The 23015-nt window shown below is 42.0% G+C and overlaps 3 protein-coding genes across 7 annotated transcripts in view; 2 read left to right on the top strand and 1 right to left on the bottom strand.

The window, feature by feature from the left end:
* ZFYVE26 (zinc finger, FYVE domain containing 26) overlaps positions 1–15228 on the top strand; it is a 49830-nt gene extending 34602 nt beyond the window's left edge. For all 5 annotated transcript variants that reach the window (XM_010574185.1, XM_010574182.1, XM_010574187.1 and 2 more), the window contains 12 exons: positions 1431–1552; positions 1644–1864; positions 2488–2635; positions 3735–3944; positions 4801–5016; positions 7084–7281; positions 7600–7802; positions 8625–8766; positions 9299–9358; positions 10700–10882; positions 11681–11725; positions 12830–15228. In XM_010574185.1, the coding sequence (XP_010572487.1) occupies positions 1431–1552; positions 1644–1864; positions 2488–2635; positions 3735–3944; positions 4801–5016; positions 7084–7281; positions 7600–7802; positions 8625–8766; positions 9299–9358; positions 10700–10882; positions 11681–11725; positions 12830–13039 (1958 nt within the window). In that variant the 3' untranslated portion in view covers positions 13040–15228. The remainder of the gene's footprint in view (positions 1–1430; positions 1553–1643; positions 1865–2487; positions 2636–3734; positions 3945–4800; positions 5017–7083; positions 7282–7599; positions 7803–8624; positions 8767–9298; positions 9359–10699; positions 10883–11680; positions 11726–12829) is intronic.
* A 1263-nt stretch (positions 15229–16491) lies between these two features.
* LOC104835922 (retinol dehydrogenase 12-like) lies at positions 16492–22653 on the bottom strand. Its single transcript, XM_010574181.1, has 6 exons — positions 22355–22653; positions 21722–21877; positions 21329–21433; positions 20709–20918; positions 19656–19845; positions 16492–17659 (listed from the first exon to the last, which is right to left on the bottom strand). The coding sequence occupies exons 1-6, from the start codon at positions 22446–22448 to the stop codon at positions 17557–17559; spliced, it is 858 nt and encodes a 285-aa protein (XP_010572483.1). The 5' UTR covers positions 22449–22653; the 3' UTR covers positions 16492–17556.
* A 75-nt stretch (positions 22654–22728) lies between these two features.
* The window catches only part of VTI1B (vesicle transport through interaction with t-SNAREs 1B), an 11319-nt gene continuing 11032 nt past the window's right edge, over positions 22729–23015 (top strand). Inside the window, exon 1 of the mRNA XM_010574276.1 lies at positions 22729–22906. Within this exon, the coding sequence (XP_010572578.1) occupies positions 22729–22906 (178 nt within the window). The remainder of the gene's footprint in view (positions 22907–23015) is intronic.

Below are 23015 nucleotides of genomic sequence, written 5' to 3'. Positions count from 1 at the left end.
TTATTTGAAGTGTTTATAGCAGTAATGTGAAACATGGTGCTAAATTTGCATTTGTGCTACAAAACAAATTAAAATATTTTTCCTTACTTGTCGCCTTTTTAAGTATGATGGGCTATTTGAGGGGGTTTTTTTTGCTGTTGACAGAAGTTTGCTTTACTTACTGCTGCCTTTGTTACAAGACTGAAACAGCTGAAATGCAGTTTCTGAGCTGCTGCTTCTGGTTAGATCTTTCTCTTTGCCTGCATCATTGCTACACAGCACTGGGCCCTTACGATTAATTCAGTAGGAGTGAATAAGAACAGTACGGAAATCCTCAGATTTAAGAGGGAAAGTGTTTTATTCTGCTTTTCTAACTTATCTGATGAGACTGTGAAGAAGGCTTATCATATATCAAATATTTTCAAGCCTGGTTTATTGTAATTATTCCAGTTTCCAGTTCAATTTAGAAATAGTGTTTTTCTCTTTTTTTTTTCTTTTTTTCTTTTATTCACCCTACAGTTTTAGTTACTCAACACTCTTAACAGTCCTTCTGTGAAATGTAGAGCAGTGATTTTTGAGACTTTTTAAGTTTTTCGAGGGAGAAGAGGAAGTTGATCAGGGCAAAGAGTAGTAAATTAGCATTGTTCTCCATTTCTTAGCATTGTGAGATTGGCCATTGTTTTTCTGCCAGGAACCACAATCACAAGTTTGAGCATCAGAGGGCTTGTGCACTCTCAGCTGCACTCAGATGACAGACAGTATTTGATCTGTAACTATTCTGGGTTACTAATTTCAAAACAGAATTTTCCTTAATCTGGAGGAAAGAAAAAGACTTCACAGAAATGAAATTTCTTGAATCATTTGATCAAATACCCAATTTTCTGCAGTACTAGTTTATATGAAAATGTAAGGAGTTAGCTCATCTTCTCACAGTCTTTTGTCCTCAAGCTGCTGGGCTATATGTTCAAATAACAAATTCTAAAAAGAAGATACAGGCAGTTAAGTCAATTTATGCTTTATTTTACAACTTGTTCTTCAGTTTCCCTTTTTAGCTGTAACCCACAGCTGTCGTGTTTCCACTTCCCTCCTGCTCAGAAATATTTAATAACTTAGCTGAGGGAAGGCTAAAGAGGGGAGGTTGCTGTGCTTGATGTCCAGTAGGATAAGAGTTGGATAATCATTTGAAGACATGTCACTGGAGCCAGTTTTTGGTGACAGGGTGTTGGTAACAGTGAGAGTAAGTTTAGGTACAATTTGGCAGCCTGCTGAGGAATGGAAATGTTACTGTAATCTGTGTGCTGGACATGTGATACTGGCAGGAAGTGGCACAATGAGAGGATTACAGATAACTGTTTTATGAGAGTATAGGAATGCTCTGCATTATGTGTCCTTAGCCAGCTTGATTGCTTCTTGTACAGTGATTCTACCTGGTGTTTTCTTTTTGGCTGCAGAAACTTCTAATCATGAATATTCCACAGTGGTGCGAATACCCAAGGCGACTGAACTTGAATGGATTTTTTCCCTGAACGAAGAGGAGAATGAAATTGTACGCAGTGAATTTTATTATGAACAGGTGAGGTCTGGAGAAAGAGAGTCCAATATAATCAGTTCCCTGGAGAACTATCTCAATAGCCATGTTTGTCTCTCTTTCCTCGAATTGTCAGGCTCCCAGCTCTTCCTTGTGTATTGCCATCCTTAGTCTGCACAGTGACAGCATAGTGTGTGGCCACCAACTGATAGAGCACTGCTGCAAGTTGTCCCAAGGGCTCGCTAATCCTGAGGTGGATGCTGGTCTCCTCATGGACATCATGAAACAATTGCTCTTCAGTGCCAAAATGATGTTTGTAAAAGCTGGAAGGAGCCAGGATCTAGCTCTCTGTGACAGGTGATTAGTCAGATGTTCACTAGGATATATTGAGGTATTGTTGAGACCATTATCCTTTCTTACTGGGGTGTGAAGGGTGGGAGGGTTGTTTTGTGATTGTACTGTGGACATTTTAAATAAGAAGAGAAGCTCATAATGTAAGAATTCAAATAGTAGAAATTCGAGTAGTATGACTACATGATAATTACTGAGAAAATTCTCAGAGTAGGGAGAAATAATTCACAAAGACTGGGGTAAATATTTTACTTTGATATTGTGTATTGGCTTTCAATCTATATTTCAATATAGAATTTCAAACCTGCATTTCCTGAGAATGGCATTTTACACTTTCTGAAGTTTTCTCCTACAGAGCTTGGGGTGGCAGGTGTAATACATGAATTTCACATGTACTAGTTTGATTTGGTAACATGTAGCTGGTGTCTGCAATCAGCGTCTGCCAGTGTTCTACTGAGTGTGGCAAAAACCCCAATAAAAAATAGTCTGGATAGGATAGTATGATGGATAGAGAAACCTGGTATACTGTTGATTAGGAACCACTGTTCTAAGAGTTGTCTTTGACATAAAGTTCTTTACGATAATAGTGAAAGTGTGTGTATTTGTTTAACCTCTTTGTTTTCTCCTAGCTACATCAGCAAAGTGGATGTGTTAAATATCTTGGTTGCTGCTGCTTACCGTCCAATACCATCTTTGGATCAGATTCTTCTCCCTGCAGCAGTAACAAGACTAAGAAATCGGCTTCTGGAAGCAGAGTACTATCAGCTAGCTATAGAGGTAATGACAATGGAGGGATGTCAGTGTTAATAATGCTTCTGTAGTGGCTTTTGCTTTTCTCCCTCCTGAGTTCAGATGGATGTGATGTGTGAAATTTATTTAAACAGTTACAGACTGGGATTAAATTTTTCAGCAGGGAAGAAATAATTTTCTGAACACTGGAAAAAAATTTCAGAGAAGGGATAGTCCTGCTGTGGAGCAGGCTGCTGAAGGGAAGGGTAGGGGCCTTGTTTCCCGGTACAATTAAAATTGGAATAGACTTAACTGCAAGAAAGTCATTAAATGGAGGAATCTTGCATCCAGTAGAAGGGCTGAGACATCCTTTGTGGCAGGACTTTATCTGAAGCTTGTATGTTTGATTTCATTTGTCTGTAATCCCACAGCAGACGTTAGTAAGACACCTTTCCCAAGCGTTTACTTGGATATCAGCAATGGTGGCAAATACATCTATCAGAGTTCATCTGGTGTGGTTTATCATCTGTCTTTCTTGTGCTCCCAGAATTTCATAAGCCTCTGTTTTATTGCATTGCAGTTTAAGAACAGGATTATGATACTACAAACAGGATTAGGATTTTTAAGGGGTAATAAACAGCAGGAATAGATGACCTATTTGAATAAAAATGGTTCATGTTTAAAGGCAGCTGGTGTACTAAAGAAAATCAGGAATAAATTTGATCAGCAAAGTTCTGTGAAATAAAAAATATCCTGATGGTTTGTGAAGCATCTTCTGTTGCTTTTTTTGAAACCACAAACCTGATGAATTCTGCTCTGTAAAAATCATCTGCTTTAGAAAAGCAGATGTGAAAATGTCCTGAATTTTAAAACTGCTGAACTGAAATTTCCCAGAAAGATAGTTGCTTAAACTTGTACAATAAAAAATACTTCCATGTTTGGAGATCGTGGGTGTTTTGGTAGTTGGCACTTTGTGCCAGTAATATGGAAATAATCAGCACTGAATTTTTTAGGTTTCGTTTTGGTTTTAATGGGAAATGTGCTCTAGGAAGTGAAAGGTCACAATCTCAGACTGTGTGGTAAGTCAGTTTTCCTGTTTTCTATACTGGGACTGTGTTGCAATATTAACGAATTATTTTGAATTTAGGTTTCTACAAAATCTGGGTTGGACCCAGGTGGAGCATGGCATGCCTGGGGCATGGCTTGCCTTAAAGCTGGAAACTTAAGTTCAGCAAGAGAGAAATTTAACCGCTGTTTAAAGCCACCTATGGATCTAAACCAGCTGAACCATGGTTCAAGGCTAGTCCAGGATGTGATACAGTACCTGGAGTCCACAGTGAAGCCCATACTCATTGCGGTAAGGGTCTTTTCTTCTGTCTGCTCTGAAGGGCTATAACAAACCCAAGTAATGATGTTTTAATACACATCTTATGGCAACACATGTTGGAATATCAGTTGTTAGGGGGTTTTTTCCTTCTTTTGTCATGATTGCATATTGCAAACTGAATATTGTTGGGAAACTTGTTAGCTGTTTCATCACAGTGAGTTGGTGGCTGAGAATCAGACAATAGGATTTCATAGTATCTGGGGACATACTTAGTGGAGGGGAAAGCTGTACTGGTTAACATGTTATTACTACAGTATGAAGAAAATAAACTCAATCCCAACAATATGTTGTGGTGCTGCAGTAATGCCATTTTTTTGACTGAAACTGATAACTTTGCAGGAATTCAAAGGAGGATTTACAAATGCTGTCCCACTCTTCTTTCCTTGTCAAAAAGCACTATTACATGGTTTGGGATTAGCTCTGGAAGTTCTGATTAGGTACCAAAAAATGACTTTTAATACTAAGTAACTGCAGAATCATAATGTTGAAAGACCTCTTAGTCATATGTATTTTAGGAGAATAAAAAAGCTTGTTTGAACTAGGTTATTGAAGTAGCTGTTGACAGTGGAATTGTGTTTAAATAAGCCTTCTGTCTGTCCCTGGAAACAGCCATGCTAGCTACAGCAACGTTCAGCACCTCTGTTGATAGCAGGGTTCCAATCTAGTGTTTATAAAAAGCATTACTGGATTCTTACCCCTCTAAAGTGATAGCTATTTTAAAAACAACAATAACAGAAATGCTTCAGGGCTGAGTGACAAGATCTAACTGAAAAGAAAGTTTTCTTCTTACTCATCACCTGTCATTGATTCTCTGCTTTCACGGCAGGATGATGATTACTTTGCCACGTTAAGGGAACTTGAAGCAACACTGAGAACAAGAAGTCTGTCTCTGGAGATGATGTGTGAGGGGAAAATTCAGCACAACAGCTACTATCAAGAGTGCTTGTTCTATTTACATAGTTACGGCACTAATCTGGCAATAATAAGCTTTTACATGAGGCATGACTGTATGAGAGAAGCACTGCTTCACTTGCTAAATAAGGTGAGTAATCTAATTTGCCACCACCTAAATTGAAATTTGAAAAGTAGCTAAGAGGGCTTCAAGGGTAGTCTAAGATGGTAATGAGCATCATGCAGCATTCTGGGTGTTTTTCTGCACAGGAGTTTTCTGAGGTCCTAAATGTTGTTATATGAACTATCCCGTGACTGACAAAATTCAGGGACATGAAAAAATAACTTTGATCTTTATATCTTGTGTTTAATCTCTCTTTCCCATTGTGTTGAAACAGTGGCTTCTAGAGAGGAGAAAATGTTTTGGTGTTTTTTTGATAGAGGTCCTGCATCAACAGCACTTTTATCTTTTTTCTACAAAGCTGAAAACTTGGGACTAATTCTCATACAGTTCGGAAGAGAGAAGGAAGATTTTGAATTCCAGTGTGCTGATAACACTAGACTTTACTCTCTATCACAGTAGCTCTGCCTCTTGGTATTGTTTGCTGAATTGGACATTCTCATTTGCACTTCTGTAACTGTTAGGAGTATAAGGGAATACAGGATCATGTCCCAGAAGACAGAAGTCTAGGGAAGCCAAAACGTGGTTTCCAGTTCTCCCTTAGGAAAACTGCATAATATAGGAGGGCTTAAGAATGTCTGGAGAAGACAGTTCTGTTGGTGCTAAATTACAATTAAACCTAGAAATTATTCCAGTAAGGTTCTCACTAATTCATTAAGGGTGCTTCTTGGGAGATGTGGAGGAGATGTGAATTCATTGCATCTCACCAGCCTGAAAGCTGCTAAGTGTGTGGGGTTTGGGGTGGTTTTTGCTTTTTTAAGTTTCTGTGCTTGTGTTTGATTTACTGATTTTTTTGTATTATTGTTATTAGAAATAATTCTTATTGAGAAAGTACAACTTGAAACATCAAATTCCATTATCTTCAGTCTGCTTACGAGCTTTATTAACAGAAAATTAATTTGTCTTATCAGCCCTGCTTTCTCATTGTATCATCAGTCATTCTAAGCTCATATACTTACCTACATATCAAATTTCCTTTTCAAATATGTCCTTCATATTGGTTTAAATTTGCCTTTAAAGTTGCATATTTTTGCAACATTGGTGAAATAATTTCACTTGTTAAGTAGCAGGCTTTGAAAATACTTTAGACATACAATTTGATGTGGAAGTTTTGGACAAGGAGACTAGTAGTAATTATGCAAACGAGAGAAGAAGGTTTGTTACCTTAAAGCTGTAAGGTACTAGGCTTCTGATGAAACATTTTGTAGTTGGTTGGTTGGAAACATTTTATGTGTACAGGCTTTGTAGCTTGTATCTTACTTTGAGATTTAAAAAAAAAAAATAATCCATATCATGTCTTTAAAACGTTTGTGCAGGCCATGTTGTCACACATGCTTCTTTCCATAGTAACATTAATATGTGAGATTGCATTTGTGAGACCATAATCAGGTCAAGGGAAGTAAATATCCCCCTCAGCTCACTACTTGTGAGGTTTCATCTGAACTACTGTGCCCAGTTTTGGGTTCCCTAGTACAAAACAGACATTGTCAAAGTGGAGCAAGTCTAATGGAAGGCCACCAAAGTGGCTAGGGGCCTGAAGCGCATGATATATGAGGAGAGTGATCGAGCTAGGTTTTTCCAGCTTGAAGAAGGCAAAAGGAGATCTGTGTGCTGTTTTCAGCTACCAAGTGGGTGATTGTAGGGAAGATAGAGCCAGGCTTATCTCACATGTGCACAGTAAAAGGATAAGAGATAGTGGACACAATTTGGAGCAAGGGAAATTCCAACCGGATATAAGGAAAAGTTTTTTTGCAGTGGGGATATTTAGACTTAGTAACTGGGCCCCAGAGAGGCAGTTTAATTGCCCTACTTTGTTATGCTCAGAACTTCACTGGACAGGCCCAGAGCAGCGTGACCTAACTTGGAAGCCATTCTTTGATTGGGGGTTTGAACCAAATGACCTCCAGAGATCCCTCCCAACCTAAATTATTTATTCATTTTATGATCTCTGTCACTTAATACTCCTTTATGTTGTATGAAGAAAATCAACAAGCTGCTGTGGCTTTGCTTCAAGCAACCTCTCTGATGTTTGTGTAGGAATCCCCATCGGAAGTGTTCATTGAAGGGATCTTCATTCCAAGTTATGAAAGTGGAAAACTGCACATGTTGGAGAACTTGCTGGAAACCATTGATCCAGGATTGGAGAGCTGGGGAGCCTACTTGATTGCAGCCTGCAAATACTTGCAGAGAAAGAACTACTACCATATTCTGTATGAGCTGCAACAGTTCATGAAGGTAAGATGAGGGTCAGTGCCATCTCTTTCAGTGAAATGTCGAATACTGACTTTTGATTATTTACATTGGTGTAAATCTGCATGATGGACAACTATATTTTTGCTACATTCCAATCCTAAAAAACAGAGAGGAAGGTGTGAGCCTGACTGAAGCTGACCTGCTGTGCGTTTGTCATGGATCTGGCACATTGCAGGAGCTTAACTATTGTTTTGAAGAAAACAGAGCATTGCCTGCTTTGTGTGAGCACTTTAGTACAGACAGCAGTTAGTGAAGGTGGTGTACTTTGGTTCATCTTAGTGTTCAGTATATTTCTTCTAGGATCACGTTCGTGCTGCCATGACCTGCATTAGATTTTTCACTCATGGAGCAAAGTCTTACACTGAACTGGGAGGCAAACAGACATGGCTTCTAAAGATCAAGGACCATCTCAAAGTCTATCTGCAGGAGGTCTCAAGAAGTTCAGGAAGGAAAAAAATGGCATTCACTTTCCGGAAGAAAATGTCTGCTACAGATGTGTCAAGGTATCTACAAACATGAACCTAAGTTACAGGAAAGGGGAAATTCAGGCTGTTGTCTTCTTTTCTTTTATTTTCTTTTCTTCCCCTCCCCGCCCCCCCCAGTGGTTGTGTTTAAGTTGGCTGTAGCTAACACACAGTAGCTCCCAACCCAGGAGATGAGCAAATGTTTCTACTAAAAATATCAGTCTATGTATCATCTACTTTCCTTTAATTTAAAAAACAAACCCTATAGTGCATAGACAGCTATGTATCAACCACAAGTTTTCGTGCTTCTGCTCTTCCATTCCTCTCCGCAAAGCAAGCAGCTTTGTGGTGCTTAGCTTCTTACCAGGGCTAACTCACAACATTCAACTATGTACAAGTTATAGGTGCCAGACATAACTGAATCCCTGTATTCAAAATGTGAAGTGTAAATTTAGCCAGATCTCTCTTTTACTTGGGCTTTTATATCTTGGTTTTCTTAGGGGCTTTTTTCTTTCTTTTTCTTAGTCTGGACTCTAATTTAAAGGTGGGGAGGAGTGTGTGTGATGAGGTGGAAAAGAGGGAGCCAGATATTTGGGATCCAGATTCTTTGGCTAACTTCTTTTGAAATAATGTGAACAAGTGCTCTCCTTCAGCTTGCGATGCATGTTAAGTGCACAGCTGAAAAGTATCTCATTGCTGCAGACTTGGCTACACAAAAGACGAAGTCCAAAAGTCACTAAAATAATTATTGTTTGGAAATATACCTTATTTTGAAATGTGTTGAAGAAATTAGTAAGTTCACATAAATAATAATTGACACTTTCTATTTCAAAATAAAGCCAGAATTTTTCCTTTATCTAGGCACATCAATACAGTTGATTTGCAGATGGAGGTAACAAAGTTCCTGCATCGATGTGAGAGCTCAGGAACGTGTCAAATGTCAGGTTCCTCCTTGCCCACACTCTTTGGAAACAATAACATGAAAATGGATGTTGCTTGCAAGGTACTTATTGCTATTTCAAACACAGCTTTATTTTTCATTATCAACATTAACTTGAAACATTTGATGGTTGGAGCAACCTCTTGTATTTTTCATGGGCGGGTTACTTGTCCATGTATGCAACCTACTGTTTATGAAAAATGCATGTTTTTCCTCAAAGTAGCAGAGAACACATGAGAACTTAGAGCTTCTCTCCTCAACATTCAAACTTTCAGAGGCAGAGCATCCTAAATACAAATAGTAACATGCCTTATGACTATATATCCTGTTGTGTTTTGAAGCAAGGCAAATACTGCTATTATTCTAACCCTTAACTTCAGCTCAGCTCCATCTGTAACTTGTCCAATGTCCCACAGGGAATCGGTGTGTGACAATAGACCCTATATTTGCTCTACTTGTTGGGGTGGTGCCGTTTTCTGTTGAAGTAATGCATTGTCTTTTGGGCTCTGGGCAAAATCTGGAAATGCATTATTATTCAACTCTATGTATGAAAAAGGAATGTGCATCCACAAACTTATCTATGCCTCTCTTTCAGGTCATGTTGGAAGGCAAAAACATTGAGGAGGGCTTTGGGATTGCATTTAGAGTCCTTCAGGTATGGAAAAACTTGATGTAACAAGCACTATTATTACAAAAGTAACTCCTGCAAGCAGCGATTGTTTAAGCAAAAGACTTTTTTTTGCAAAATGTCATTTAATCCCCCAAAAGAAAAACCTCTTGTGAGAAAAGTCACCAGTTGAAGTCTTAAAAGTCCATGTATTTGGAGGAAGCTTGGTAAGAAAATTAAGATGCTGCTTCAGTAAGACACTTCCAAACTAATTGGGTCCTACAGAGGAATTAAGTACAGCTTTTCCATTGCTGTGCACCTTGTTCAGTGACTTAACTCTGGCAAACCACAATCACAGATGTGAGTAGAGAGCTCTGATTTGGTAGCTCTCTGCAGTTCATGATAGCCATGCAAAGACACAGTGAATAAATAAGGCCAGGGCTATCTCTGTACTATTCTCCTGGCTGAGAGAGCAAAGCTGATTAACTGGAAGCTCTCTCTGGGTACCTGTCCTTCCTCATGTCTGGGTAGAAGTTGAGGTGCTTATCAGTCAGCATAGCTCATGAGCCTCCAAACTTCTCTGTGTGTTTCTCCTCCATATATTAGGAGCTGCTAAGAGATACTGCTTCAAGTAGTGCAGTTTGCATTTGCCTCCTGTCTGGGACAGAGGGTATAGCAGGGCCACTTCTGGACAGAGGTGGCACACTGAAAGAATATTTGTAGATATGGCAGGCCCTGCTCCTTTTTTCAGGTCAGGATGTACAAGGCAGAACACCTGTTCGTAGTGAGATGGAGAGCCTTAGAAAAGTAGCACTTCTTAGCAGCAACAGCAGTCACTAGCCCCCAGTAAAAATGAAGTAGTGAGTCCAGCTGTCTAGTATCACTTCTGTTTCCTTCCTTTTTCTTCTTTTCTTGCCTTATGCATGGCAGGATCAGTCTACAGCTTTTATCGTCTCTTCCTTCATATGGGAGGTGTATGATGGTCATTTGCCTCCTGTTTCTTAGGGTACACAAAAGGTGGCTGCTGGTGAAGTGGCTGGAGGAATATAGTGGAAGCTTGCTAAGTGAGGGAGAGGTGGGTAGGGACCTAGGAAGGATCATTTGCCAGAAGAACTTAAAACTGATTATTTGCCACCCCTGAAAAGGAGGTAGTAACAGTGCTCTTGTTCTTGAGCAAAATTGAGTTTTACCAGTCTGATTATAGAAAACTTAAGCCAAACCTGAGCAGTGGTGACTGGAAAATCAGAGGTCCCCAAAACAGCTTTGACTTTTTTGAGGATGGTGTGATATTTTGTCCTTAGGAGAGATTGTCTCAGTTGTATAGACTCCTTGTGAGAAAACGTGCTGAGAACATTTAATGTGTTGCTCTGATGTTCCAACTACCTCTAGGACTTCCAGCTGGAGGCTACAGAAGTGTACAGCAAAGTGGCCAAGCAGCTGGTGAACCAGCAGAAGTACAGCGAGATCCGGCAGCTCCTCAAGTGTGTCAATGAGTCTGGAGTTGCAGCAAAAAATGATGGGGACAACATTATCCTAAATTGTCTAAATGAGTTCAAGAACATTCCTGCTGAGGTAATTCTATCCTGCATTGTGTCCCTTTTGAAGTAAAATGGGTATATACAATACAGACTACAGGGAAACCATCCTGTGGTGCCTGTGCTGCTCTTCAGTGGGTCTTTCATATCTTCTGGCTCTGTACTACATGCATTGTTTAAAGGTGAGAGTATGTGGTTTGCCTTATGCAAGTTACTCTGAGAGGAAACGATAAGTAGCTGTAGCATGCTCCTACCCTGCACCTCCCAAATGAGTACCCATGATGGGGAGAGAACCTTTGCTCCACAGGATCCTGCCAAATGCTCCTGATTGGGGTGGGAGGTGTTCCCTTCAGTGAGGCTTCCCCACCTACCACAGAGGATGTGTGGAGGGAGAAACCTCCTGCCTCCATAGGAAACAATTTTAAGATTCCCTTTGCCTACCACAGTGTCTTTTCCATCCCAGTGAAGGGAGGAGATGCTCTCTGTCAAGTTCTACTAATCAGGCTAGGGGATGCGGTCCACCCCGTGGGTCAGGGTGGGCCATGGGGGCTGACTCCTGCTGGTGTGCAGACAACCAACAAATTCATTTCATGCAACGCGAGCCATGTCCATGGGGGACTCCGGGACTCATAGCATTCTCTAGGGACACCCCACAGACATGGCACTGGACTGCCTATTTTCTATATCTGCAGCACTCGCAGTTGGGACAATGTAACCATTTAGCTGGGATCTCAGCAGCCCTTCCTCTATGCAGGGGTTTGGTCCCTGATGGGGTAAAGGTTTGTGAACTATAGTCACTCTAAACGTGAACATCTTTTCCCTTCTTTGGATGCAGGATCTTGATAATCTGATTCAGGATATGGACAGTGATGAAAACAAGGTAAGTAAAACTACCGTAGAGGAACTCCTTTAGCAAGAGCTAAACAGCCCAGTCTTGGTCTGCAGGCTATATCTTCCACCATCTTCTCTGTCATCCTCACTCAAGCCAAAGTTTTGAAGGCCACTGCCTGAATTGTAGAAATCACAGTGAATTCCTCAAGGCTGTGGTGGTTGTGACTGTAGAGCTGTGATGTGAAGGTACCAATTGATATTATCCTTATTAGTTCCTTGACAGTCCTCAGAGTGAGGGCTAGGCATTTGTTATAGTGCGAGGAAAAGTATTTCAGAGGGGTGCATTGGTGGGTTTGTTGGTTTTGTTACCCAGCTTTTCGCTGAGGTGCATGTAAGTTTCTAGTAATGGCAGACAGGTAACGAGGATCACCATACCTCCAAGGTGACCATTTCAGCATATTGTTGCAGGATTATACTATTTCTATTGTGATTGAGAGTTAAATGATAAAACTTCTCCAATTCTGATGTACTTTTTTTTTCTTGGAGGCCTAAACTACTTTGTTTCTTCAGTAGTTTTCATACCAGCCAGCCAAGCCACTGGAGAGTATGTGAACTGTAGATGCACATTTATAGATGAAGAGGCTTTGGGTCAGCATTTGTGGATTGTTGTAGATTCTCAGTGGCATAGCTGGGAATAAAATCTTAAGATTTGTGACTGTCCTCTGTCCTTCTCCAACTGACAAACTCACTGTTGTATGTAGATTGAAAAACGGGCTTTTCATTCTGCCTTTATGTAAGATCTGTCACTGAAAAATGTGAGCTGTTCTAGAACCAGCAATGGAAGAAAATTACTGGTTTAGACTTTTTGCTATGAGGATATGGTAAATTAATGCACTAGATAGGATTCCTGCTGCTAATTTCATGGTGATACAGTAAAGGAGTTTCCACAAGAGACAAACTTAATAAAACACAGCTGTCTATCCATCTTTTACATTGGGATCTGCTCCATGTCATGCTTGGCTTCATAATGTGCTGCTACTGCCTTGTACAACACACTTCTGAACTAGGTATTTCTAGTGAATCCTTGCTTAAGCTTGTCCTGTTGGTTTACCACAGCTTTCTAACCAAGTTCTGACTGCCTCTTCTGCTTCAGATCCAGGCCTACGTGATGTGCAACAAGTTGCGTTCTGCCTATCTAGTCTCAGTGAGACAGGAGAAGACCAGAGCAGTGCAGCTAGTCCAGCACGTGCGACAGCTGGCTGAGAACAGCGGAGATGACGTTGTGAAGGCCATCTGTGCCCAATGGCTCTCGGTGCACCAGCCCAAAACAAGAAATCGGCTTCCCCAGGGCACTAGGAAGTAATAAGTGATTGACGTTCACCATCATACAGAAGGGGAAGGCTTCAAGACAGCTTAAAGGTGTGTGGTTCAGCAATCTTTTGGTAAAATGGAAGCCTCTTGATTGATGTTGGTGGGAAATGGATGCTGCTAATGTGCCTCTGGTGAAAGGAAAGGAACTAAATTACAAGTGCCAGTCCCGTATTTTGACAAACAGTCACTACCTCAGGGTGTTTTTTGGCTATCTTTTTGATGGGGGGGAGGGGGCAATTTCAAACTGAACAAGAATTTAGGTGTATGGAAGAGAGCGCTTCTGGTTTTGGCTTGGGTTTTTTTGTTGTTGGGTGGGGGGGGGGGGGGCAGTTGTCATCCTCCCCGCCCCCCCCCCCGAAAGGCACTGAACTTTATTGTATGGTTTTTTATTTTTAATCCGGAAATCCTATATAGAAAGGACAGAAAAATTTCATCAACTCAGTGTAGCCTAGAGTATAAAACTCTTTGTGATTATGGGTTTCCTGTAAACTTTTTCAAGATTGGAGAGATCTTCTTTTACAAAGACTGAAATTCAGAGATTTTTTTTTTTTAAGCCTCTATACAAACCATTGCTTCCCCCCCCGCCCCCTAGTACAATGTGCCCAATTTCTTTAGTTTGTTTGAAAAGGTAGGAACTGATTCTTCATGGTAGGTTTCTACTTACCAGTCATGCTGTCAGATGTGTGCCATACATACGGCACTTGAGCCCTTACTAGGTGGATGAAGTTATAAAGGGCATATCCTGTAAGGGGAGTACAAAGGGAAAATAATCCTTGAAAATAGTTGAAAAATCACATACCTCTTTCTTTGTTGTGGTAATATCCAATAAATTATTGTGATGCAGCTTTCTCACTGAACAGTTGCCAGTAAACTTCCACAGTTTTTCATCAGGTATGGCAGAAAATATGGATAGAGCAAGCTGTGGTAAAATTCAACAGGTGTCTGCATCCCTGTCACAGAGGTATGTATTTGCTTGTTAGCAGAATAATCTGTCCCTGTCAGGTACAATAGAACATCGGACAAAATTTTTATGAACTGGACATACTGTGTAGACTATATTGACAGGATTTGCTCTGGAAGTGTTAGGTTAACTCAGTTTTATGAAAAAGCAGGGATCTTTGTGTAATGGCTGTGTTCAGGGGTGCTGAAAAAAGCAGCTGCTTCTCTGCAACTGTGATGGGGACGTGAGAAATGGGCAGAAGAATGGTAGACAGTAGTAGGACCTTCAAAAAGAAACGGAACAAAAAATGGCACTCTGCAAGAGTTTGCGTTTGCTGTTTACGTGTATTTCAGCACAAGAAATAGGAAAATTAGTTCACTTTTTCTGTTAAGAAGTTTAGTTGTTTACTTCAAAAGAAACAACAGGTTTTCTGAAGTGTAATGTAACTGTAAATAGTTTTAGTACCTAAAATAATTGAGACTGTCAAATATGAGTTTTGCACTATCCCCAAGTTCACTGTAGTGACACAACAGACTTCCATGGTATTGGAAAGGACTTGGTCCATCTCCTGTAGGGTTTGATGACCACTGCCCCACTGACACAAACCCCTCTCTTGGAGGTGCTCCACCCACCAGAGCAGGGCATGTCTCAGAGCAAAGCGGTCAGAAATGACCACATGTAGCTTTCAGAATCTCCTGACCGCAGATTTGCATTATCTCATTAGTGAGCAGTACTAATGAAAGGTTTTGCTTTCATGGCCAGACTGACCTAGCTTTCCATCAGATTACAGCCGTCAGGCTAATCCTAAAACCTGACACTATCCATGCCTTCGATCATTTCCAAATCTCTAATTATAGGGAGGAGGTTTTACTGTTTGTGGGTATCTAAATCTGCAGTGCTGTAATAACTACTTTTCTGCTCAAGCTCCTTCAGCTGTATAGAGCACAGAGAGTGGAATTTGCCATGCAGACCAGTCAGTTCTGTACCTGCCTTTCTTCCTGACCTCTTTGCACTGTACCTGATGCACTTTATATAGTGTTTGTTGTAATTTGATGTTCTTAACCTGGAATTGTAGGGATCTTTCTCTTACCAGCAGAACTGGAATTTTGATCCTGACTAACTGCCTTGTGTCATGAATAGTGCAATTATAAAGGGGCTTTGAATTTTTGCGCATCAAAAAGGGATTGAGTACTGCCAGTTAAAAAACTTGTCTATTAATGACCAAGGTTTGTTTACAATAAAAAAAGAGAATAAAGTATTATGACTGTTAACGTATCTTCTGTTTGCTTTTTATCTCAGCATAGCTTGGGATCTCTTTCTAGATCTGTATGTTGCTTTTGGCTATGCTTAGCAGAGTAATTAGAAGAGGGAGAATTGTTCAGTCATGCAAAATCTCTCTCTGCTACAGTGTCCTCAACATTTAGATCAATTGGAATATCACATCTTTATACGTCCTCCCAGTAGCTAGGTAGCTAGCTCAGTCTCGTACATGTACTCTCACAAACCGGTAATCCTCTTTAGGTAGCTTTGCATGTTAATCTAACTCTCCCTTACAAGCCTCCCTTTGTGACAGCTAAATGAGCTTTAGTTCCCTCATTTTACAGATTAGCCTAGAAGAAGGTATACATTATTTGCCCAAGGTCAAAAAGAGTGGGTGTGTGTCTATCGCAATGTGTGGTTACATGTCTTATGTTAAATCTACAACCATACTTCTTTGAGAAGAGGATTGACCTGCAAGGGCAAAATATTTCAGCCTAGAGACACTTTCTGCTTTTTTTTAAAATGGTTTCTGTTGCTCCTGGAAGCCACTTTCAAGATCAGAGAATCACACACAGAGAAAGCAAGCCAAGCCTGCAGTGCTAGGTAGCATTCTACTGCTACACTGTAGTTGTGGATTTAGTTTCATATTCAGGACGAAGCATAAAGAGGGAGGAAAAAAGGTAGAGTGACAGGGAGAAACACACAAACGGACTCCAAAATGTTACCCAAACTGAGTTCTCTACATTAGTAAGGCAGGTGCAGATAACAGCAACACCAAGTAAACCCGATTCAACATTTGTGAAGGAAGATACAGTCTCCTGTTGTAAAGGAAAATGGCTTTATTTAGTATTGCTCAGAGGTAGCACAGGACTGATCTGCATAAATACCATCCAGGCAGAAAGAATTAATCATAAAATTAGCATTTGTTTCCCAAAACTGGCAGTTGGTCACAGTGGCATGCTCATATGAAAGTCAAAAAACTTCCAGATTTTTTTTTCAGAAGCAGAAGTTAATCCTATGAGCTGTGGCACTCTTTTGAGCAGTTTTCTAACTGTTTAACTCTTTCAGAAATTATCTTCAATTATGGATCACACCCTAACAATTTGCAACAAAGTAGCACTAGAGTTCCAAGGGAGCAATTCCATTACTATGCGGATTGACCCAGCTGCCTTTTGGAAGTGCAAGCTGTATGGTACTGCAAGGCCAGGCTGGCAGCCTTGGCCAGCCAAGGCCAGTAACTGCTGGGCAGACAAACATAAGGGTTTCTGTGCAAGTCTTGTGTTCCTGTCCTGTAGCTAACTTGACCATAATATTAAGATAGCCCTGACCTCTGCTTCAGCTATTTAGCTCTAGGTAGTCTGCTGTCACTTAAAGCTACAGGCTTAGCTGAAGTTGTTTAAATTTTTTTTAACATAGTTGAGATGTTCTTTACTCATTCTGCTTTCTTTTCTAGGTTCTAAAGTCATTTAAAGTGCAGCTGGGGGGTTTATTGTGACAACTGTTACACCATCCTTGCTCAATGCTTCACAGGAGAGGTGTGTGGGGTTTTTTAATAAGATAACTTGCCTATGCACAATTGCGGCACTCCTGCAGCTTTTAACCTCCCAGTCACCTGCACTGAGCTGGGTTCTTAAAAGACATGCCAGCCCTCAGTTAACTTACTGCAATCAATGGGCATTTGGGGCAAAGATACTTCAGTGGCTAGGGTCCAGCTTCTTACAGAGAATATAGAGAAAAATAATTGATTCCACTTAAAAACTTTACCTAATGCTTGGCACAAAAAGGCCAGCACCTGTTTCTGTGTGCTTGTGAGCATTTGTATTGCATGTAATTGCCAGAAAATCTAATATCCTAAAGTACTTTCACTCTGCCAAGTCAAATAGTAGGAACTGAAACTAACCTCACAGATCATAAGTTTAGAGCCCTACGTTTTTACTATTACTGTTAGGAATAAAAAGCTTTAAATAAAGGTAATTCTTTGTTACTTCATAATCTAAACCTAAGACTGCAACCTCCATTTCTATTCTAAAGCCAGAGAACAATAGCCTCTGGCTGTTGTGTGAGATAACAAGCAAAGGTTGCTCCCTGTGTTGGTGCTCTTAATTCTCCAGCTAGGCAAGGGGACTGGTTGCTTACAAATCTCAATCCTTAAGTGTAATATTCCAGAAATTCATGTTACGTTGTGTCCATAGAACCATCATTAGGGCAGCTGAAGTATCAGCATTCTAGTCTTGAGGTCTCTCGGCAGTGCTCTTCCCAGGAGAAGCATCGCTGGGCTTAGCCAGGTACACACTTGCGGCCTGCGCTGCTCAGTCCCACTGGATGCCAAGGAGCTCACAGCTCACACTCCAGAGCTTCTTTGCTGTCTCATCATCCCGACCCCGTGGAGATACGTATGCTGGCTGGCAATCACTGTAAGAGGAACACTTTTTATTTTTTAAGTCAAAGATCTCCATCTGCGTTAGCACACCGAAATGTCTCTGTTAAGATAAGGGAGTTGCTTTCTATCAGCTTAACTTCAAGACCAATTGAAGAAGGGTGGGAGGCTATCCAGCAAATGAGCAAGGGTTGGTGCTAAGCCACCTTGAGAAAGCTTTCTTTCCAGCTCACTAGGGAAGAATCTTCCCGTATGGCACCAAGAACTGGCAAGTGAGTTTAGCTCTATCGGTTGTCTCAACTCTTACAGAAACCTATATATGCTCTACTATATACTCTTCAGTGTACATTCTCATTCATACCACTAAAAAGGGCTATAAACGCTAACCAGGCTTCTTCAGGAGCACTTTTTCTAGTAAACACTACAAAAAAGCCACTCAAACAGCCTTCATTCTCAACTATTTACCCTATCCTGTTCATCCCACTATATTGCCATTGCATGAAAGGCAAAGCTGCCCCAGAATAATAATACTGTAATAACCATGTATCTTTATACCCTTTTCCATTATCCTCTGAACTGTGGCTCCTTTCTTCTCAGCTCCTGCAATCAGACAGCACTCTGGCTTGGAATAGAGATTATGTGTTCTCATCTGTAATGCTAGATGCTGCAGTAACATGGGAATTTAAGAGAACAGAGGAAATTGCATCTCGCAAGATTTCTATCCAGCCTAGTGTTTTTAGAGCTCCAAGTGCACAGTCTCTGATGTTCCTGAAATTACTGTGGTGGACTCCACCTGTCTTGCTATGGCAGGCAATGTCTTTTCTTAATGTCTATACTTGTGCTTTATGTTCTATTGCCTGGAAAGTGAAAAGGATTTTAGGCTGGTCTAATGTAATTTCTGAATTCTTGTTGAAGCTATTAATTTCCCACAAAGTCTAAAACTCCTTTCTTTTATGAGTTTAAAATCCACTAGAGTTTTCTGTACACCAGCATGTAAATGCTCCATTTATATCCCGGGACAGACAGTCATCCAGGGAAGATTAAGACATCTATTTATATAATCAAGTCTGATTAAGATGGTACAAACTCCCAAATGAAGATCAGACGGAGTCATTACAGAGACGAATCTGGTCACATATCACAAGAGGAAAGCTCTGCAAAGATGCAAAGGCTCCAACAGTATCCATGTGGGGAGAAAAAAAAAAAGATTATGAATTTTCACATTCATTTCCCAAAAACCAGTATTGTTACACTGCTTTACACCCAGTGGGAAGCTGACAGATGTATCTGCGTGGATCTGTTCAAATGGCAGTCTTCAAATCTAGGACGATGATGAGTTGGAACTGCTCTGGGCTGTAGTTTTGGTGAGGGGAAAAGGCATGACTATGCAGGGTCCTGCAGTAAGTCAAAGTCAAGCAACAACAGGGTTTGTAGTGGGAGCTACACAAGACAGTTTGCAGGACAGAGCGATAAGCATCCCAGCCGAAGTCCCTCCCAGCTGGTGGGTCTGTCACACTGGAGAATCAAGTTATTTTGTCACATGCCAGTCCTGAAAATCTCACCTCCTAGCTATGCAGCACCATCAGCACTCCCAGCTCCCTGGGAGCACAGGCTCCTTCTGCTCCAGTGGGGTAAAACTACAAAGAGAACCAAAGTGGTCTTCCCAGGATTGACTCAAGTGACCTCATTAACTAAACAGCTCTATTGAAAAGTGACTTGCCCAAGTCTCAGGCAGATCAGGATTAGAGCTCTGAGCAGGTGACAGCCATTCCTGTGCTTTGAGTACAGTGATATTCCTAGCCCTAAAGGACTTGCTGTTGTGTGAAGTGTTGCACAGGTCAGGGATTTCTTCTAACACGATATCCACTGCAACAGACCTGGAAGGGGTAATGCTCTAGTATTTGTCACCCTCAGTCTTATCAGCCAGCCTCTTACCCAGTCCCTTCTTAATAAAGAATGACAGTAATCATCATTTTCCCCAGCCAACAAGGTTGCCTTCCACAGTGTATCACTCCATCAGTTTGCACCCACCTGAAATACTGTCCTGTCACAGAGTCTAGCTCCTCTGCTACTGCACAGTAGACACTGGTCTGAGCTCCTTCCCAAGGTGTCTTCAAGAAGAATGAGAATATCTTCCACAGCCACGTCATTACAAATGAGTGCCGGACCAGGTCAGAATGGACAGAACCAGGATGGAGAGCGTTTGCTGTGACTTTAGTGCCTATGGCAAAAGAAAACAGTCCAGGACAAATCTGTATGCACCAAACTGCATTTTGAAAAAAAAAAAAAAAAGGGTAATATACTCCTAAATTCTACCTGCTGATACTCTACAACTTAAAGGAGGAGTCCAAGCATGGATACAGGGAGAGGTAAGTGAAGTCCTCTGTAGTCAACTGCTTGCTGGAGCATCCCCTGCTCCCTTCCAAAGGCTGCAGTCACTACACGCTTTCTGCAAAATGATGTGCTAGAGGGCCTGGGTGCGCTACAACAGCAGCAGTTTCCATCAGGCTTTGGAGAACACCAGCTTCTTTTGAGTTACTGTAATACTAATTTCCTAGAGAAGACAGTGCTTCTGTTTTAGTACAATAAATACTACTTAAGTTTATGAAAAGGACTAAATTGACATGGCTGTGACAGATGTTGTGACTTAGGTATTGTCTAGTCCTATGCTTCTGTTCCGCAGGCCATCAGCATTTAAAGCAGCTGAGTATGCATTAGCTTTTCTATTGGAGACTGCAACTGTAGTTCAGCTCCTTCTGTTTCTTCAGCTTCCACCCACATAGCACAATTGTCTGCATGGATGCAGGTAGTTTTTGACAAGCACCAAAGAAAAATGAAATACATTCAACTGTGCCAAGCTACTAAACTCCTCTGCCCTGTTGTTGTAAAGACAATTAGTGTTTTAAGTCTCCTGGTTCCACAGACAGGAGATATTTTCTTCCTGCAAAGAGCTGTCAATGACCCTTGCCTCAAACCATTTCATTTCTGCATAGCCAATCTCCAGACTTCTCTTCAATCCACTCTCCTCTTCCATGGTGCTCAAAAGCCAAGCGGAAAAACACTCCGCTCTCCTGTGGGACTTGCCTTGCAGCCGCCTCGCCAGCTCCCGGGTGAAGAGCACGTTAGCCAATTTGCTGTGACAGTAGGCGAGGCCACGATTGTAGCTCTTCTCACCATGGAGATCATGGAAGCGGATTCGGCCTCCGTGATGAGCCAGTGAGGACACGTTCACTATGCGGGCTGGGGCAGACTGCTTCAGACGCTCCAGCAATAGGAAGGTCAAGAGAAAATGACCTAGGGGTGAGAGGCAATGTCATCCTTCTCCGAAGGTTCCCCTGCTGGAATTTCAAAGTACTTAAAACATATTACTTACAAGTTGTATCTTACTGCTGCCCACTTCTGTCCAGGAAACAGAATACCCCCCTGAATCAACAGCTAAACTTTTTGGAGCCCATTAAGTTCTGCTCCTCAGCTTCAAAAAGCTGGAGCTGTCATACATTTCAGATGTCCCAGGTAACAGGTACAGATACTTAAACTGGGTCCATGATAAGAAAATGCATTGCATTGCATCTCCAGAACGCTTAACTCTGGCCTTCCATCCTTCCCCAAGAAGAAAGGATGAGGAAGAGAAAATCTGAAAGCAGGATTTTCCTCTGGCATTTTGCCCCAGATATTGAATGCAAACATGACTCCACTGGCCTTACCAAGATGATTGACTCCCAGGTGCATCTCAAAGCCATCAGCAGTCTTGGAGTAAGGGCATAACATGACCCCAGCGTTATTAATGAGAATATGGAGTTCCTTCTCCTCTGCAAGAAACAACAGATGTCCTTAAACAGGGACACCAAGACTGAAGACAGACAAGAAGGTGGCACAAGTCAGCCAAAAAAACCCACGCCTGTCTGAGCTGCAGCCACGTTACCTCAATAAAATAAGGGTAAGTCTCTTACCACAAGCTAGCTCGTGGCTGTGAACCGCAGTACCGAACATGGTACAGATGTATGCAGGTCAGGGATTTGGCATTTGCTAGAAGAGCAGACAGCAGTCCTTGGTAAGGTAAAATACTCTCACTGAAAAGAAGGATCTAGAGACTGTACCTGCTAGAAATTTCTGAGCAAATTCCCGGATGGACTTCGTATCGGCCAGGTCCAGTTTTTTCACAATGACTTGCTGGTTCCCTGTCTCAGCTCGGATTTCACTGGCTGCAGCTTCTGCCTTCGCTATGTCTCTGCAAGCGACAATCACCCTGGCACCTGCAAGGGTGGGAGGAAAAAAGCAGGAGCAGAAGCTGAGATCACTAGAGCACACTGGATGATCAAGGTCATGACAAGCAGGCTGACTATTCACAGTGCTTACAAACAACGTATTGTTTCTTTAGGGAATTGGCATCAGTCAGGGGAGCAGCTGGGAGAGACAAAGCCTTTCCTACTATGTTGTTAGCTCCAATCCAGCCGAAAGCTGTTCTCAGACCAGGAAAATCCATGTCTGAAGTGCCTCTGTCCAGGTTTTCCCAGGTCAAAAGTGTGTACCACAACACTGGTACGATAGGGTTATATCTGTCCCTATAATGGGAACGTCAAGCCAGGAGCACGTGAAGATACTTGGATTCCAGCCAGAGTAATTTCTAAATGGATTGTGAACAGGTAGTTTAATCTCCTTACCAGTTTCCCAAAAAGCATTTAAACGAAATTAGCTTGAAACATGAATATCTAAAGCACGCAGCAGCGTACCTATGGCATTTCCCAGCTTCATACGAGCAGAACCCACCGATACCAGGAACTTCCCTAGTCCTCTGAAAACAGTTGCAGCGCAGAGCATTTTCATGTCACAAGGCACATTTTTGGAGTTCAGGCAATAAAACCTGTTGAGGAACTGGGGACTTGGGCCTCAGTGGTTACGGCCTCTGGAGGAGCGATACTTGGGCTCGTCTGAAATAACTTGGGAATCCAACTCACTTAAATGTAAGCATACGCTACCCCTCCCTCAGATGCAGAAAAGGGACTACTGACGCCCAGGCACGCCCACGCCAGCCGCAGAGGGGTGCCCGCTGGCCGAGGCCGGTGACTTGCCTCTTCGCGCGAGGTCTCTGGCAGTCTCCTTCCCGATGCCGGTGTTGGCTCCCGTGATTATCACCACCTTCCCCTCCAGCTTAGCTGTTGACTTACACTGGCCTCCGGCGACATACCTCCTGCGAGAGAGGCCGGCAGCGCTCAGGGACGAGGTCCGAGGGCACCCTCCCTCCTCGGGGGCCTCGGGCCAGGGCTCGGCACCCAGAGCCCCAGGTTTTGCCCCGAAGGTCGGGCCAACCGCTGCGCCCAGGGCCCCGGGGAGTCACGGGCGTCGTTACCCGCAGCGGCTGATCGCGATCGTGTCGTGACCGGGCCGCCGGGA

This window comes from Haliaeetus leucocephalus, unplaced genomic scaffold (genome assembly GCF_000737465.1).
Source record: "Haliaeetus leucocephalus isolate CR32 unplaced genomic scaffold, Haliaeetus_leucocephalus-4.0 Scaffold417, whole genome shotgun sequence".
NCBI lineage: Eukaryota > Metazoa > Chordata > Aves > Accipitriformes > Accipitridae > Haliaeetus > Haliaeetus leucocephalus.
Note: the sequence above shows the minus strand (reverse complement) of the source record. Positions and strands in the feature narration are given on the sequence as shown.

Excerpts from the sequence above, each read along its gene's own strand:
- LOC104835922 (XM_010574181.1), bottom strand. The coding sequence starts at position 22,448 with ATGAAAATGCTCTGCGCTGCAACTGTTTTCAGAGGACTAGGGAAGTTC. Across the intron at positions 20,919-21,328 it reads CCTGGGAGTCAATCATCTTG|GTCATTTTCTCTTGACCTTC; the intron begins GTAAGGCCAGTG and ends TCTCACCCCTAG. Across the intron at positions 19,846-20,708 it reads GCTGGCGAGGCGGCTGCAAG|GCACTAAAGTCACAGCAAAC; the intron begins GCAAGTCCCACA and ends CTTTTGCCATAG.